The sequence below is a fragment of the Bombina bombina genome, chromosome 2 (genome assembly GCF_027579735.1).
Source record: "Bombina bombina isolate aBomBom1 chromosome 2, aBomBom1.pri, whole genome shotgun sequence".
Classification (NCBI taxonomy): domain Eukaryota; kingdom Metazoa; phylum Chordata; class Amphibia; order Anura; family Bombinatoridae; genus Bombina; species Bombina bombina.
The window spans coordinates 1,418,959,596-1,418,975,217 of record NC_069500.1 but is presented as its reverse complement, the minus strand read 5'-3'; the positions used below and the strand labels follow the sequence as shown (position 1 = coordinate 1,418,975,217).

The 15,622-nt window shown below is 39.7% G+C and overlaps 1 protein-coding gene across 1 annotated transcript in view; it reads left to right on the top strand.

The window, feature by feature from the left end:
- LOC128648330 (putative N-acetyltransferase 8B) overlaps positions 1 to 13,360 on the top strand; it is a 36,803-nt gene extending 23,443 nt beyond the window's left edge. Inside the window, exon 2 of the mRNA XM_053700936.1 lies at positions 12,327 to 13,360. Coding sequence (XP_053556911.1) covers positions 12,336 to 13,004 — 669 coding nt within the window. The 5' untranslated portion in view covers positions 12,327 to 12,335 and the 3' untranslated portion in view covers positions 13,005 to 13,360. The remainder of the gene's footprint in view (positions 1 to 12,326) is intronic.
- The last annotated feature ends 2,262 nt before the right edge of the window (positions 13,361 to 15,622 follow it).

The window sequence follows — 15,622 nt, the reverse complement described above, 5'->3', positions numbered from 1 at the left end:
CCAGTGTCAGATGTATAAAAGCGTTTACAGACTCCTAAACAAGCCCCATAGTGCCAAATTTATACAAGACTCCTAAACAAACCCCAGGGTCAGATGTATAAAAGCGTTTACAGACTCCTAAACAAGCCCCACAGTGTCAAATGTATACACATGTTTACAGACTCCTAAAAAAGCCCCACAGTGCCAGATGTATACACGCGTTTACAGACTCCTAAACAAACCCCACAGTGCAAGATGTATACACTCGTTTACAGACTCCTAAAGAAACCCCACAGTGCCAGATGTATACACGTATTTACAGACTCCTAAACAAACCCCACAGTGCCAGATGTATACACGTGTTTACAGACTCCTAAACAAACCCCACAGGGCCAGATGTATACACGCGTTTACAGACTCCTAAACAAACCCCACAGTGCCAGATGTATACACGCGTTTACAGACTCCTAAACAAGCCCCACAGTGTCAGATGTATAAATGCGTTTACTGACCCCTAAACAAACCCCACAGTGCCAGATGTATACACGTGTTTACAGACTCCTAAACAAACCCCACAGTGCCAGATGTATACACACATTTACAGACTCCTAAACAAGCCCCAGAGTGTCAGCTGTATACACATGTTTACAGACTCCTAAAAAAGCCCCACAGTGCCAGATGTATACACACGTTTACAGACTCCTAAACAAACCCCACAGTGCCAGATGTATACACGCATTTACAGACTCCTAAACAAGCCCCACAGTGCCAGATGTATACAAGGGTTTACAGACTCCGAAACAAACCCCACAGTGCCAGATGTATACACGTATTTACAGACTCCTAAACAAACCCCACAGTGCCAGATGTATACACGTGTTTACAGACTCCTAAACAAACCCCACAGGGCCAGATGTATAAAAGCGTTTACAGACTCCTAAACAAACCCCACAGTGCCAGATGTATACACTCGTTTACAGACTCCTAAACAAACCCCACAGTGCCAGATGTATACACGTATTTACAGACTCCTAAACAAACCCCACAGTGCCAGATGTATACACGTGTTTACAGACTCCTAAACAAACCCCACAGGGCCAGATGTATACACGCGTTTACAGACTCCTAAACAAACCTCACAGTGCCAGATGTATACACGCGTTTACAGACTCCTAAACAAGCCCCACAGTGTCAGATGTATAAATGCGTTTACTGACCCCTAAACAAACCCCACAGTGCCAGATGTATACAAGCGTTTACAGACTCCTAAGCAAGCCCCACAGTGTCAGATGTATAAACGCGTTTACAGACTCCTAAACAAACCCCACAGTGCCAGATGTATACACGTGTTTACAGACTCCTAAACAAACCCCACAGTGCCAGATGTATACACACATTTACAGACTCCTAAACAAACCCCACAGTGTCAGATGTATACACGCGTTTACAGACTCCTAAAAAAAAAACCACAGTGTCCACAGTGTCAGATGTATACACGCGTTTACAGACTCCTAAACAAACCCCAGTGTCAGATGTATAAAAGCGTTTAGACTCCTAAACAAGCCCCAGAGTGTCAGCTGTATACACATGTTTACAGACTCCTAAAAAAGCCCCACAGTGCCAGATGTATACACACGTTTACAGACTCCTAAACAAACCCCACAGTGCCAGATGTATACACGCATTTACAGACTCCTAAACAAGCCCCACAGTGCCAGATGTATACAAGCGTTTACAGACTCCTAAACAAACCCCACAGTGCCAGATGTATACAAGCGTTTATAGACTCCTAAACAAGCTCCACAGTGCCAGATGTATACAAGTGTTTACAGACTCCTAAACAAGCCCCAGTATCAGATGTATAAAAGCGTTTAGACTCCTAAACAAGCCCCAGAGTGTCAGATGTATACACATGTTTACAGACTCCTAAAAAGCCCCACAGTGCCAGATGTATACACGCGTTTACAGACTCCTAAACAAGCCCCACAGTGCCAGATGTTTACAAGTGTTTACAGACTCCTAAACAAGCCCCACAGTGCCAGATGTATACAAGCATTTACAGACTCCTAAACAAGCCCCACAGTGCCAGATGTATACAAGCATTTACAGACTCCTAAACAAGCCCCACAGTGCCAGATGTATACAAGCATTTACAGACTCCTAAACAAGCCCCACAGTGCCAGATGTATACAAGCATTTACAGACTCGTAAACAAGCCCCACAGTGCCAGATGTACACACACGTTTACAGACTTCTAATCAAACCCCACAGTACCAGATGTATACACGCGTTTACAGACTCCTAAACAAGCCCCATAGTGCCAAATTTATACAAGACTCCTAAACAAACCCCAGTGTCAGATGTATAAAAGCGTTTACAGACTCCTAAACAAGCCCCATAGTGCCAAATTTATACAAGACTCCTAAACAAACCCCAGGGTCAGATGTATAAAAGCGTTTACAGACTCCTAAACAAGCCCCACAGTGTCAAATGTATACACATGTTTACAGACTCCTAAAAAAGCCCCACAGTGCCAGATGTATACACGCGTTTACAGACTCCTAAACAAACCCCACAGTGCAAGATGTATACACTCGTTTACAGACTCCTAAAGAAACCCCACAGTGCCAGATGTATACACGTATTTACAGACTCCTAAACAAACCCCACAGTGCCAGATGTATACACGTGTTTACAGACTCCTAAACAAACCCCACAGTGCCAGATGTATACACGCGTTTACAGACTCCTAAACAAACCCCACAGTGCCAGATGTATACACGCGTTTACAGACTCCTAAACAAGCCCCACAGTGTCAGATGTATAAATGCGTTTACTGACCCCTAAACAAACCCCACAGTGCCAGATGTATACACGTGTTTACAGACTCCTAAACAAACCCCACAGTGCCAGATGTATACACACATTTACAGACTCCTAAACAAGCCCCAGAGTGTCAGCTGTATACACATGTTTACAGACTCCTAAAAAAGCCCCACAGTGCCAGATGTATACACACGTTTACAGACTCCTAAACAAACCCCACAGTGCCAGATGTATACACGCATTTACAGACTCCTAAACAAGCCCCACAGTGCCAGATGTATACAAGGGTTTACAGACTCCTAAACAAACCCCACAGTGCCAGATGTATACAAGCGTTTATAGACTCCTAAACAAGCTCCACAGTGCCAGATGTATACAAGTGTTTACAGACTCCTAAACAAGCCCCAAAGTGGAAGATGTATACGAGCATTTACAGACTCGTAAACAAGCCCCACAGTGCCAGATGTATACACATGTTTACAGACTCCTAATCAAACCCCACAGTACCAGATGTATACACGCGTTTACAGACTCCTAAACAAGCCCCACAGTGCCAGATGTATACAAGACTCCTAAACAAACCCCAGTGTCAGATGTATAAAAGTGTTTACAGACTCCTAAACAAGCCCCACAGTGTCAGATGTATACACATGTTTACAGACTCCTAAAAAAGCCCCACAGTGCCAGATGTATACACGCGTTTACAGACTCCTAAACAAACCCCACAGTGCCAGATGTATACACTCGTTTAAAGACTCCTAAACAAACCCCACGGTGCCAGATGTATACACGTATTTACAGACTCCTAAACAAACCCCACAGTGCCAGATTTATACACGCGTTTACAGACTCCTAAACAAACCCCACAGGGCCAGATGTATACAAGCGTTTAAAGACTCTTAAAAAAGCCCCACAGTACCAGATGTATACACGCGTTTACAGACTCCTACACAAACCCCACAGTGCCAGATGTATACACGCGTTTACAGACTCCTAAACAAACCCCACAGTGCCAGATGTATACACTCGTTTACAGACTCCTAAACAAACCCCACAGTGCCAGATGTATACACACGTTTACAGACTCCTAAACAAACCCCACAGTGCCAGATGTATACACATGTTTACAGACTCCAAAACAAGCCCCACAGTGTCAGATGTATACACGCGTTTACAGACTGCCTAACAAGCCCCACAGTGCTAGATATATATAAGCTTTTACAGACTCCTAAACAAAACCCACAATGCCAGATGTATACAAGTGTTTACAGACTCCTAAACAAACCCCACAGTGCCAGATGTATACATGCATTTACAGACTCCGAAACAAACCCCACAGTGCCAGATGTATACACGTGTTTACAGACTCCTAAACAAACCCCACAGTGCCAGATATATACACGTGTTTACAGACTCCTAAACAAGCTCCACAGTGTCAGATGTATAAACGCATTTACTGACCCCTAAACAAACCCCACAGTGCCAGATGTATACAAGCGTTTACAGACTCCTAAACAAGCCCCACAGTGCCAGATGTATAAACGCATTTACTGACCCCTAAACAAACCCCACAGTGCCAGATGTATACAAGCGTTTACAGACTCCTAAACAAGCCCCACAGTGCCAGATGTATACACGTATTTACAGACTCCTAAACAAACCCCACAATGTCAGATGTATACACGCATTTACAGACTCCTAAACAAGCCCCACAGTGTCAGATGTATACACATTTTTACAGACTCCTAAAAAAGCCTCACAGTGCCAGATGTATACACGTGTTTACAGACTCCTAAACAAACCCCACAGTGCCAGATGTATACACTCGTTTACAGACTCCTAAACAAACCCCACAGTGCCAGATGTATACACGTATTTACAGACTCCTAAACAAACCCCACAGTGCCAGATGTATACAAGCTTTTACAGACTTGTAAACAAGCCCCACAGTGCCAGATGTATACACACGTTTAAAGACTCCTAATCAAACCCCACAGTACCAGATTTATACATGCATTTACAGACTCCTAAACAAGCCCCACAGTGCCAGATGTATACAAGCATTTACAGACTCGTAAACAAGCCCCACAGTGCCAGATGTACACACACGTTTACAGACTCCTAATCAAACCCCACAGTACCAGATGTATACACGCGTTTACAGACTCCAAAACAAGCCCCATAGTGCCAAATGTATACAAGACTCCTAAACAAACCCCACAGTGCCAGATGTATACACGCGTTTACAGACTCCTAAACAAACCCCACAGGGCCAGATGTATACAAGCGTTTACAGACTCTTAAAAAAGCCCCACAGTACCAGATGTATACACGCGTTTACAGACTCCTACACAAACCCCACAGTGCCAGATGTATACACACGTTTACAGACTCCTAAACAAACCCCACAGTGCCAGATGTATACACTCGTTTACAGACTCCTAAACAAACCCTACAGTGCCAGATGTATACACACGTTTACAGACTCCTAAACAAACCCCACAGTGCCAGATGTATACACGCGTTTACAGGCTGCTAAACAAGCCCCACAGTGCCAGATGTATACACATGTTTACAGACTCCAAAACAAGCCCCACAGTGCCAGATGTATACAAGTGTTTACAGGCTCCTAAACAAGCCCCACAGTGTCAGATGTATACATGCGTTTACAGACTGCCTAACAAGCCCCACAGTGCTAGATATATATAAGCTTTTACAGACTCCTAAACAAAACCCACAATGCCAGATGTATACAAGTGTTTACAGACTCCTAAACAAACCCCACAGTGCCAGATGTATACATGCATTTACAGACTCTGAAACAAACCCCACAGTGCCAGATGTATACACGTGTTTACAGACTCCTAAACAAACCCCACAGTGCCAGATATATACACGTGTTTACAGACTCCTAAACAAGCTCCACAGTGTCAGATGTATAAACGCATTTACTGACCCCTAAACAAACCCCACAGTGCCAGATGTATACAAGCGTTTACAGACTCCTAAACAAGCCCCACAGTGCCAGATGTATAAACGCATTTACTGACCCCTAAACAAACCCCACAGTGCCAGATGTATACAAGCGTTTACAGACTCCTAAACAAGCCCCACAGTGCCAGATGTATACACGTATTTACAGACTTCTAAACAAACCCCACAATGTCAGATGTATACACGCATTTACAGACTCCTAAACAAGCCCCACAGTGTCAGATGTATACACATTTTTACAGACTCCTAAAAAAGCCTCACAGTCCCAGATGTATACACGCGTTTACAGACTCCTAAACAAACCCCACAGTGCCAGATGTATACACTCGTTTACAGACTCCTAAACAAACCCCACAGTGCCAGATGTATACACGTATTTACAGACTCCTAAACAAACCCCACAGTGCCAAATGTATACACGCGTTTACAGACTCCTAAACAAACCCCACAGGGCCAGATGTATACAAGCGTTTACAGACTCTTAAAAAAGCCCCACAGTACCAGATGTATACAAGCGTTTACAGACTCTTAAAAAAGCCCCACAGTGCCAGATGTATACACGCGTTTACAGACTCCTAAACAAACCCCACAGTGCCAGATTTATACACTCATTTACAGACTCCTAAACAAACCCCACAGTGCCAGATGTATACACGCGTTTACAGACTCCTAAACAAACCCCACAGTGCCAGGTGTATACACGCGTTTACAGACTCCTAAACAAACTCCACACTACCAGATGTATACAAGCGTTTACAGACTCTTAAAAAGCCCCACAGTGCCAGATGTATACATGCGTTTACAGACTCCTTAACAAACCCTACAGTGCCAGATGTATACACTCGTTTACAGACTCCTAAACAAACCACACAATGTCAGATGTATGCACGCATTTAAAGACTCCTAAACAAACCCCACAGTGCCCGATGTATACACGCATTTACAGACTCCTAAACAAACCCCACAGTGCCAGATGTATACAAGCGTTTAAAGACCCCTAAAAAACCCCACAGTACCAGATGTATACAAGCGTTTACAGACTCTTAAAAAAGCCCCACAGTGCCAGATGTATACACGCGTTTACAGACTCCTAAACAAACCCCACAGTGCCAGATGTATACACGCGTTTACAGACTCCTAAACAAACCCCACAGGGCCAGATGTATACAAGCATTTAAAGACTCCTAAACAAACCCCACAGTGTCAGATGTATACACGCGTTTACAGACTCCTAAACAAGCCCCACAGTGCCAGATGAATACACGCATTTACAGACTCCTAAACAAACCCCACAGTGTCAGATGTATACACGCGTTTACAGACTCCTAAACAAACCCCACAGTGTCAGATGTATACACTTGTTTACAGACTCCTAAACAAACCCCACAGTGCCAGATGTATACACTCATTTACAGACTCCTAAACACACCCCACAGTGCCAGATGTATACACGCGTTTACAGGCTGCTAAACATAGATCAATCTACCAGGGAGGCACGTGAAAGGATTTCAGAGCACAAGTCAAACATTCGTCGTAAGAAGAAGGATGCTCCAGTAGCTTCCCACTTCTTAGAGGCAGGCCACAGGATTAGCCAACTACGCTTTCAAATAATTGAGAAAATTAATACACCAAGAAGAGGGGGTGATAAGGAAAACATACTCAGTAGACGTGAAACATTTTGGATAAATGAATTGTGCACTTTATGGCCGTAAGGCCTAAATCGAGAATGTAACTGGACCGCTTTTTGGTAACTTGATATAATAAAATTAAAGTTCTCCTCTCTTATATATTGTGCTGATTAGTTTACATGTGTATGTATATGCTCACATACATGCATAAACATTAGACTTTTAGTCTCTTGATGTGCATGGTGTGTGCATACAGTTTGAATATCCAATATTGACCAATACTTAAATGTGTCTACGGATGGAATATGAAATAAAATAAAATAAAATAAAGCATGAAATAAAAATAAAAATAAATATTTATTTGTGGATTGACACATTTGATTTATGTTTTTAACTTGATGTATTGTGGTTATTGTATCAAATGTATAATGGGTTTTAAATTTTATCTGATTAAATGTATCATTATGATTATTTTAAGGTGAATGAATTGTTTGTCACCATGTTATTCATAAACTGATTTACACTGAATAATTTAATATATGTTAAAAAAAAATGATAAATAATATGATGATTGTTCACTAGGTGGCGATATATTTAGTCATTGAATTATTCACAAGGGTTCCCTTTTAAACACCTTTTTATAGATGTTATATTGTAACTTTCCACTAGATGGCAACAGTGTATATGTTGTAATCACAATATTTGGCGCCATTGGAGCTATTTAAATGTTTGTTCACTTACTGATGATCAAGCTTGAGAACGGGCCGAGTGTGGGCCTGAAACGTTGCTTTGCTTTGTTTGTATCCCGGATTGCACAATAAAAGGTTTTTGCACCAGCTGGAACATTTCTGCTTTTTCATATTGATACTGGGTTTGGTAAGCCTGTTCCGTGCTGTGCAGTGGGTGCTGTGTTTCATGCTACATTGTTTCAGTTTCCTAAACAAACCCCACAGTGCCAGATGTATGCACGCGTTTACAGACTCCTAAACAAACCCCACAGGGCCAAATGTATACAAGCGTTTACAGACTCTTAAAAAAGCTCCACAGTGCCAGATGTATACACGCATTTACAGACTCCTACACAAACCCCACAGTGCCAGATGTATACACTCGTTTACAGACTCATAAACAAACCCCACAGTGCCAGATGTATAAACGCGTTTACAGACTCCTAAACAAACTCCACAGTACCAGGTGTATACAAGCGTTTACAGACTCTTAAAAAAGCCCCACAGTGCCAGATGTATACACTCGTTTACAGACTCCTAAACAAGCCCCACAGTGCCAGATGTATACACGCGTTTACAGACTCTAAAACAAACCCCACAGTGCCAGATGTATACAAGAGTTTACAGACTCCTAAACAAACCCCACAGTGCCAGATGTATACACTCATTTACAGACTCCTAAACACACCCCACAGTGCCAGATGTATACACGCGTTTACAGGCTGCTAAACATAGATCAATCTACCAGGGAGGCACGTGAAAGGATTTCAGAGCACAAGTCAAACATTCGTCGTAAGAAGAAGGATGCTCCAGTAGCTTCCCACTTCTTAGAGGCAGGCCACAGGATTAGCCAACTACGCTTTCAAATAATTGAGAAAATTAATACACCAAGAAGAGGGGGTGATAAGGAAAACATACTCAGTAGACGTGAAACATTTTGGATAAATGAATTGTGCACTTTATGGCCGTAAGGCCTAAATCGAGAATGTAACTGGACCGCTTTTTGGTAACTTGATATAATAAAATTAAAGTTCTACAGACTCCTACACAAACCCCACAGTGCCAGATGTATACACTCGTTTACAGACTCATAAACAAACCCCACAGTGCCAGATGTATAAACGCGTTTACAGACTCCTAAACAAACTCCACAGTACCAGGTGTATACAAGCGTTTACAGACTCTTAAAAAAGCCCCACAGTGCCAGATGTATACACTCGTTTACAGACTCCTAAACAAGCCCCACAGTGCCAGATGTATACACGCGTTTACAGACTCTAAAACAAACCCCACAGTGCCAGATGTATACAAGAGTTTACAGACTCCTAAACAAACCCCACAGTGCCAGATGTATACACTCATTTACAGACTCCTAAACAAACTCCACAGTACCAGGTGTATACAAGCGTTTACAGACTCTTAAAAAAGCCCCACAGTTCCAGATGTATACACGCGTTTACAGACTCCTAAACAAACCTCACAGTGCCAGATGTATACACTCGTTTACAGACTGTCCCTTTAAAGTCTGTGAGGAATGAGAAAATGTAATCGCAACTTTGCGGTTTTATTTTTTTATTGCAAAATTGTGGCTGCGAAGACGCCTCATTTTTATTTGTAATCTAGCCTTACATTAGGCTAATGAAACTAGCAATATAACTAAGGGAGATACATTTTTAAATACACTCAAAAATAACTTCATGTCACAATTAATAGAGATGCCAATTAGGAATAAAGCTATATTAGATTTAGTGCTATCAAACAATACATAAATAATATCAATTATAGAAGTCAAAGATCATTTATGGCCAAATATGAAATCAAATTCCATAAACAGTGTTACAAGGGTTCAATTTAGACTTTTAATTTTAAGAACACAAAATGCAATGATTTAAGGAAATTATTAAACACGAATAACAGTGTCATCGATGACTGATTGCGCCGTACTTAGTGCGTGTGTTTTTGGCAGCTTTTTTATAAATATGGAGATCGTATTCAGATCTGTGGCTGCAATGTTTGGCGATGTTAGGCGAGCCTTTTGATGCCCGCGAATGAAACATAGTTGACGCTTTGATAAATATCCCCCTATATCTGTTAGTGTAACAAGTTTGGGGCAAAACTTTGCACCAAATATATAGAAATAATATTGTCCTCTTGCTTTGTAATGAGAGACAAAGTTGTAGCATAATCCAGACCATAAATACCATATAATGTATTTTTATTTTTATTTGTATCCCTATATCTACTAGTGCACCAAATGTGGAGCAATAATATTTATGTTTGATTTAGAAAGGGTATACAATTTTAATAACGTTTCTAATTCGCTTTTATTATGCAATATACTTCATTCTCTTGCAGCATCGAACATGAGTTTCTGTGTTTTCAGACTCCCATTGAGTTCTATGGCATCCGCGACCTCAAGGGTGGCAGATTGAAAACTAGGTACGCTGAGTCGAAAAAGACACGAGCATAACTGTAGAATTTTTGATAACTTCGTGAGAGCTATAGTGTTGATTAGGAGGATGAATGAACATGATTCTGCTTGAATACCACGGTTTTCAACTCACATAGATCTGTGTCGGATTGAGATTGCAGGATCGTATTTTACGTCACAAAATTTCAACATTTGCTGATCTTGACGCTTTGATAACTACGGCAGATCAATCTCGCAACAATTACGATGTGGAATTCCAGCGTATTTTTATTTGACGCTTTGATAAATAGGCCCCCAGCTGTTTGTAGATCACCTTTTTAAAAGCTGACTACAAGAGTGAATCTCTTGGCAGGGCCCTCTACCCGTTTGATCCCTATAAATGTTTCCTTGTATTCCGCCTATGTTTATAGTGCTGTGGAATCTGTTGGCGCTCTACAAATAACCGATAATAATAATAAATTTTATTTAAAATGTTACACATTTACTTTTCACAACATTTCCTTCCTAAAACCATTGTCTAGTAGTCCATATGTAGAGCACATAAACACCTTTGTGTATAACAATTAAGGGGCTGGGAATAGCTGAAAATGTTAGTTTATGGATAAATAACTGGATAAAAGATAGGGAGCAACGAGTAGTAGTAAATGGATCATACTCAGATTGGACAAAAGTAATCAGTGGCGTCCCCCAGGGATCAGTGCTAGGCCTTATTCTTTTTAATATTTTTATAAATGACTTGGAGCTAGGATTAAATAGCGACATCTCTATTTTTACAGATACTAAGTTAAGTAAGGTCATTAGGTCAGCGCAGGATGAACTTTCGTTACAAAGGGACCTGCAAAAATTAGAAGTATGGGCAGGTAAATGGAAAATGAGATTTAATACGGGAAAATGCAAGGTTCTACATTTTGGAAGTAAAAATAAGCAGGCAACGTATTATTTAAATGGGACAAGACTTAGCCAAACACAGGAGGAAAGGGATTTGGGGGTAGTAATAGATAAAAAGCTAAAGATGGGTGCACAATGCAGGGCAGCAGCTTCAAAGGCTAATAAGATACTAGCATGTATTAAAAGAGGCATTGACTCAAGGGAGACAAGCATAATTCTGTCATTATATAAAGCCCTGGTAAGACCTCACCTTGAGTATGGAATGCAGTTCTGGGGACCAATCGCGAAAAAAGATATTGCAGAACTAGAAAAAGTTCAGAGAAGGGCCACAAAGCTAATAAGGGGATTGGAGAATTTAACCTAGCCAAACTGGGTCTGTTTTCTTTAGATAAAAGGAGCCTAAGAGGTGACATGATTACTTTATATAAATATATTCAATGCCCATATACAGAGATGGCAGAAGCTCTGTTTATTTCAAGAAAATTGTTTGTGACCAGAGGTCACAATTTAAGGTTGGAGGAAAGGAGATTTAATCTCCTGCAACGGAAACGTTTTTTCACTGTAAGAGCAATAAAATTGTGGAACGCATTACCAAAGGAGGTAGTGAATGCCAAAACCCTAGATACATTTAAAAATTATTTGGATACATTTCTGTCTATGAACAAAATTCATAGATATGATTGCTAGTATTAAATGGGTCACCTTTTAGTGGAATTATTTAAGTTTAACTGGAGCTTTTTGTATATATTTTAGATTTGTATCGGTTGAACTCGATGGACTTCGGTCTTTTTTCAACCTCATCTACTATGTTACTACGTAAATAATGTATATGGCTTTTATATCTTTATGCAGGTCAGGAACATGTCTGATTACGTTATCCGGCTGTACAATGATTCAGATTATGATGCTGTCAGAGACCTATTTGCGAGAGGCATCAGGGATCACCCACGTGTGGCCTTCAATCAAGCCCTAAGACATCCACAGATCTGTATTTTCTTGTTGGTTGTGTTTTGTTTTCCTCTTGTAGCTTTTGAATCCATCCTTCTATCGGTGTTGGGCCTAGCTCCTGCATTGGTTGCCATTTGGATATGCACTAGTATTGGCTTCCAAGCTTATGCCAAAGTTTCCTTGTTAGGTGACCTGAAAGACATTCACAAATACTACATACAGGAAGATAATAATTGTTTCTGGGTGGCTGAGTCTGCTGGACAGGTGGTAGGTATAGTAGGTGTCCGCCCATCTGATACCAGTCCTGAGAAATGTCTGGAACTTAAAAGAATGTCTGTGGCTAAAGAACATAGAGGCAAAGGTATTGCAAAAGCCTTGTGCAGGACCGCCATCAACTTTGGCCGGGATAAACGGTACAAGTCCATTGTCCTTGTGACGACAACCGCTCATATAGCTGGTCAGAGGCTGTATGAGAGCATAGGGTTCAGTTGCACACACAGAACACCTGCACCAATATTATGGCGGAGATTAGCGGGTGTCAGATTACTGCACTACAAATACGACATCTCAGCAGAAGAGTAAACCATCACTTCAGTAGAGGATGTTATTCACTCTATTGATTACTGGAGCCCACTAAACCGCAAAGCGCCTTTTACTAAATGTCCAGAGGGGAAATCCCGGGAGATGAGGACTATAGCACAAAAGGAATAAACTATAAAATAGACTCCCCCATCTGCAACCTTCAACTTTTGCTTTGTGGTTTTGCCCTAGAACCAGCCCTGGATATTGTTATCTATCTCTCTATCTATCATCTAGTTTTCTATCTATCTATCTATCTATCTATCTATCTCTAGCTCTCTATCTATATCTATATATCTCTTTCTCTACTTCTATCCCTCTATCTATCTATGTATCTATCTATCTATCTATCTACCTCTCTCTCTATCTATCTATCTATCTATCTATCTATCTATCTATCTATACATCTATCTCTCTTTCCCTCTCTCTCTCTCTCTCTCTCTCTCTCTCTCTCTCTCTCTATATATATATATATATATATATATATATATATATGTTTATGTATATATATATATATATATATATTTATATCTATCTTTTTATATATCTCTCCATCTCTCTCTCTCTATCTATCTATATCTATATATTTATATCTATCTATCATTTATCTTTCTATCTATCTCTCTGCCTCTATCTCTCTCTCTCTCTCTCTCTCTCTCTCTCTCTCTCTCTCTCTCTCTCTCTCTCTTTCTCTCTCTTTCTCTCTATCTCTCTCTCTCTCTCTCTATTTATCTATCTCTATCTATATCCATATTTTTATATCTATCTATCATCTTTCTTTCTGTCTATAAACATTTTATATTTTCTCATCCTGTTTATGATTGTGATTTTATTTTTATTTTTTATTTTCTTTAAAATCTTAGCCTCTTAAAGTAGTATTTTAGAAATGGCACAACTGATTTATTAGAAGTTAGCTAATGTTATTACTAACTAAAGGACATGACAGAATACATATATTTTGCATGACAAAAATGGAAAACTTAAAATATATTGAAAACTAAAGTCAAAGTCCTAACTCCCAATACTAATATTGGCCTTGATCACAATCCAATAGCAGCAGGTTTTTTGGGGCCAAAAAGGCTACTTTTTGATTCCACAAGACCATAATAGGGCATTTTCATCTGATTCCCACACTCTCAAACAGATTTTTCAGGTTCTCTGTAAAACCCCTTTTAAAGGGACATCAAACCCACATTTTTTAATGATTCAGATAGAACATACAATTTTAAACATCTTTCAATTTACTTCTATTATCAATTTTGCTTCATTCTCTTGGTATCCTTTATAGAAGTGTGGAGCAATGCACTTCTGGGAGCTAGCTATCACATCAGCAAACCAATGTCAAGAAGCATATATCTCCCGCTACCATTCAGCAGCTAGCTCCCAGCTCCTAAGCCTACCTATGTATCCTTTTCAACAAAGGATACAAAAGAAAAAAAAGCAAATTTTGAAAGTTGCTTAAAATTGTATGTTCTGTCTGAATCATGAAAGAACATTTTTGGATTGATGTCCCTTTAAATCAGGTTTTATGAGACACATCAGTAAATTACGACTTTAATGGTTAGCTATTGTAATCCGTTTCAATCCGCACCACTGCTAACCCATCTAACAGCATCTTTTTTAGTTGTCAGGATGGGCAGGCTGTGCACTATTTTTCTATCGCTATATGGTAGGTTTTTTTTTACAAACTAAATGACACAGCATTGTAATCACTCAAGAAACTCGACTCCCCAGTTCAGGACCAGATTACAAGTGGTGCTAATTTTTTTTTTTTTTTTGCTTGCGTGCTAACTACTCTTAAAGGGACACTGAACCCACATTTTTTATTTCTTGATTCAGAGCATGTAATTTTAAGCAACTTTCTAATTTACTCCTATTATCAAATTTTCTTAATTCTCTTGGTATCTTTTTTTGAAAAGCAAGAATCTAAGTTTAGATGCAGGCACATTTTTGGTGAACAACCTGAGTTGTCCTTGCTGATTGGTGGATAAATTAATCTACCAATAAAAATTGCTGTCCAGAGTTCTGAACCAAAAATAAAAAGCTTCGATGCCTTCTTTTTCAAATAAAGATAGCAAGAGAATGAAGAAAAATTGATAATAGGAGTAAATTAGAAAGTTTCTTAAAATTGCATGCCCTATCTGAATCACAAAAGAAAACATTTGGGTTCAGTGTCCCTTTAACTTTGTATGCGTATTACAAGTTGAAAGTAAAATGTCAGTGTGCAAGCTAAAGACTCAGGCGCGCTAACTTCAGGAATTTTGGATATTTTGACCATGCTAACTTCTTATCTCCATATATTTCTATGGGACATGCTAAAAAAACTTTCAATTATCGCTTGTGCACTAACCCGACCCTTAGCTAGACCAACTGCGCTAACCCCAAGTGAGTTAGGAATACTTTACATTCCTATGTTCTTCTTTTTATTTTTAATTGTAAAATATATATCTATACTGTATATAAATATTGTATATACAGATATATTTAGGAATATCTATTTAACAATACAAATAACTATTTTTTCTAAGTGAAGAACATAGGCATTTCAAGTATTTATATTAAAAACAAATTACAATTGAATAAAAATGATATATAATTATACATAGATACAAATTTATGTA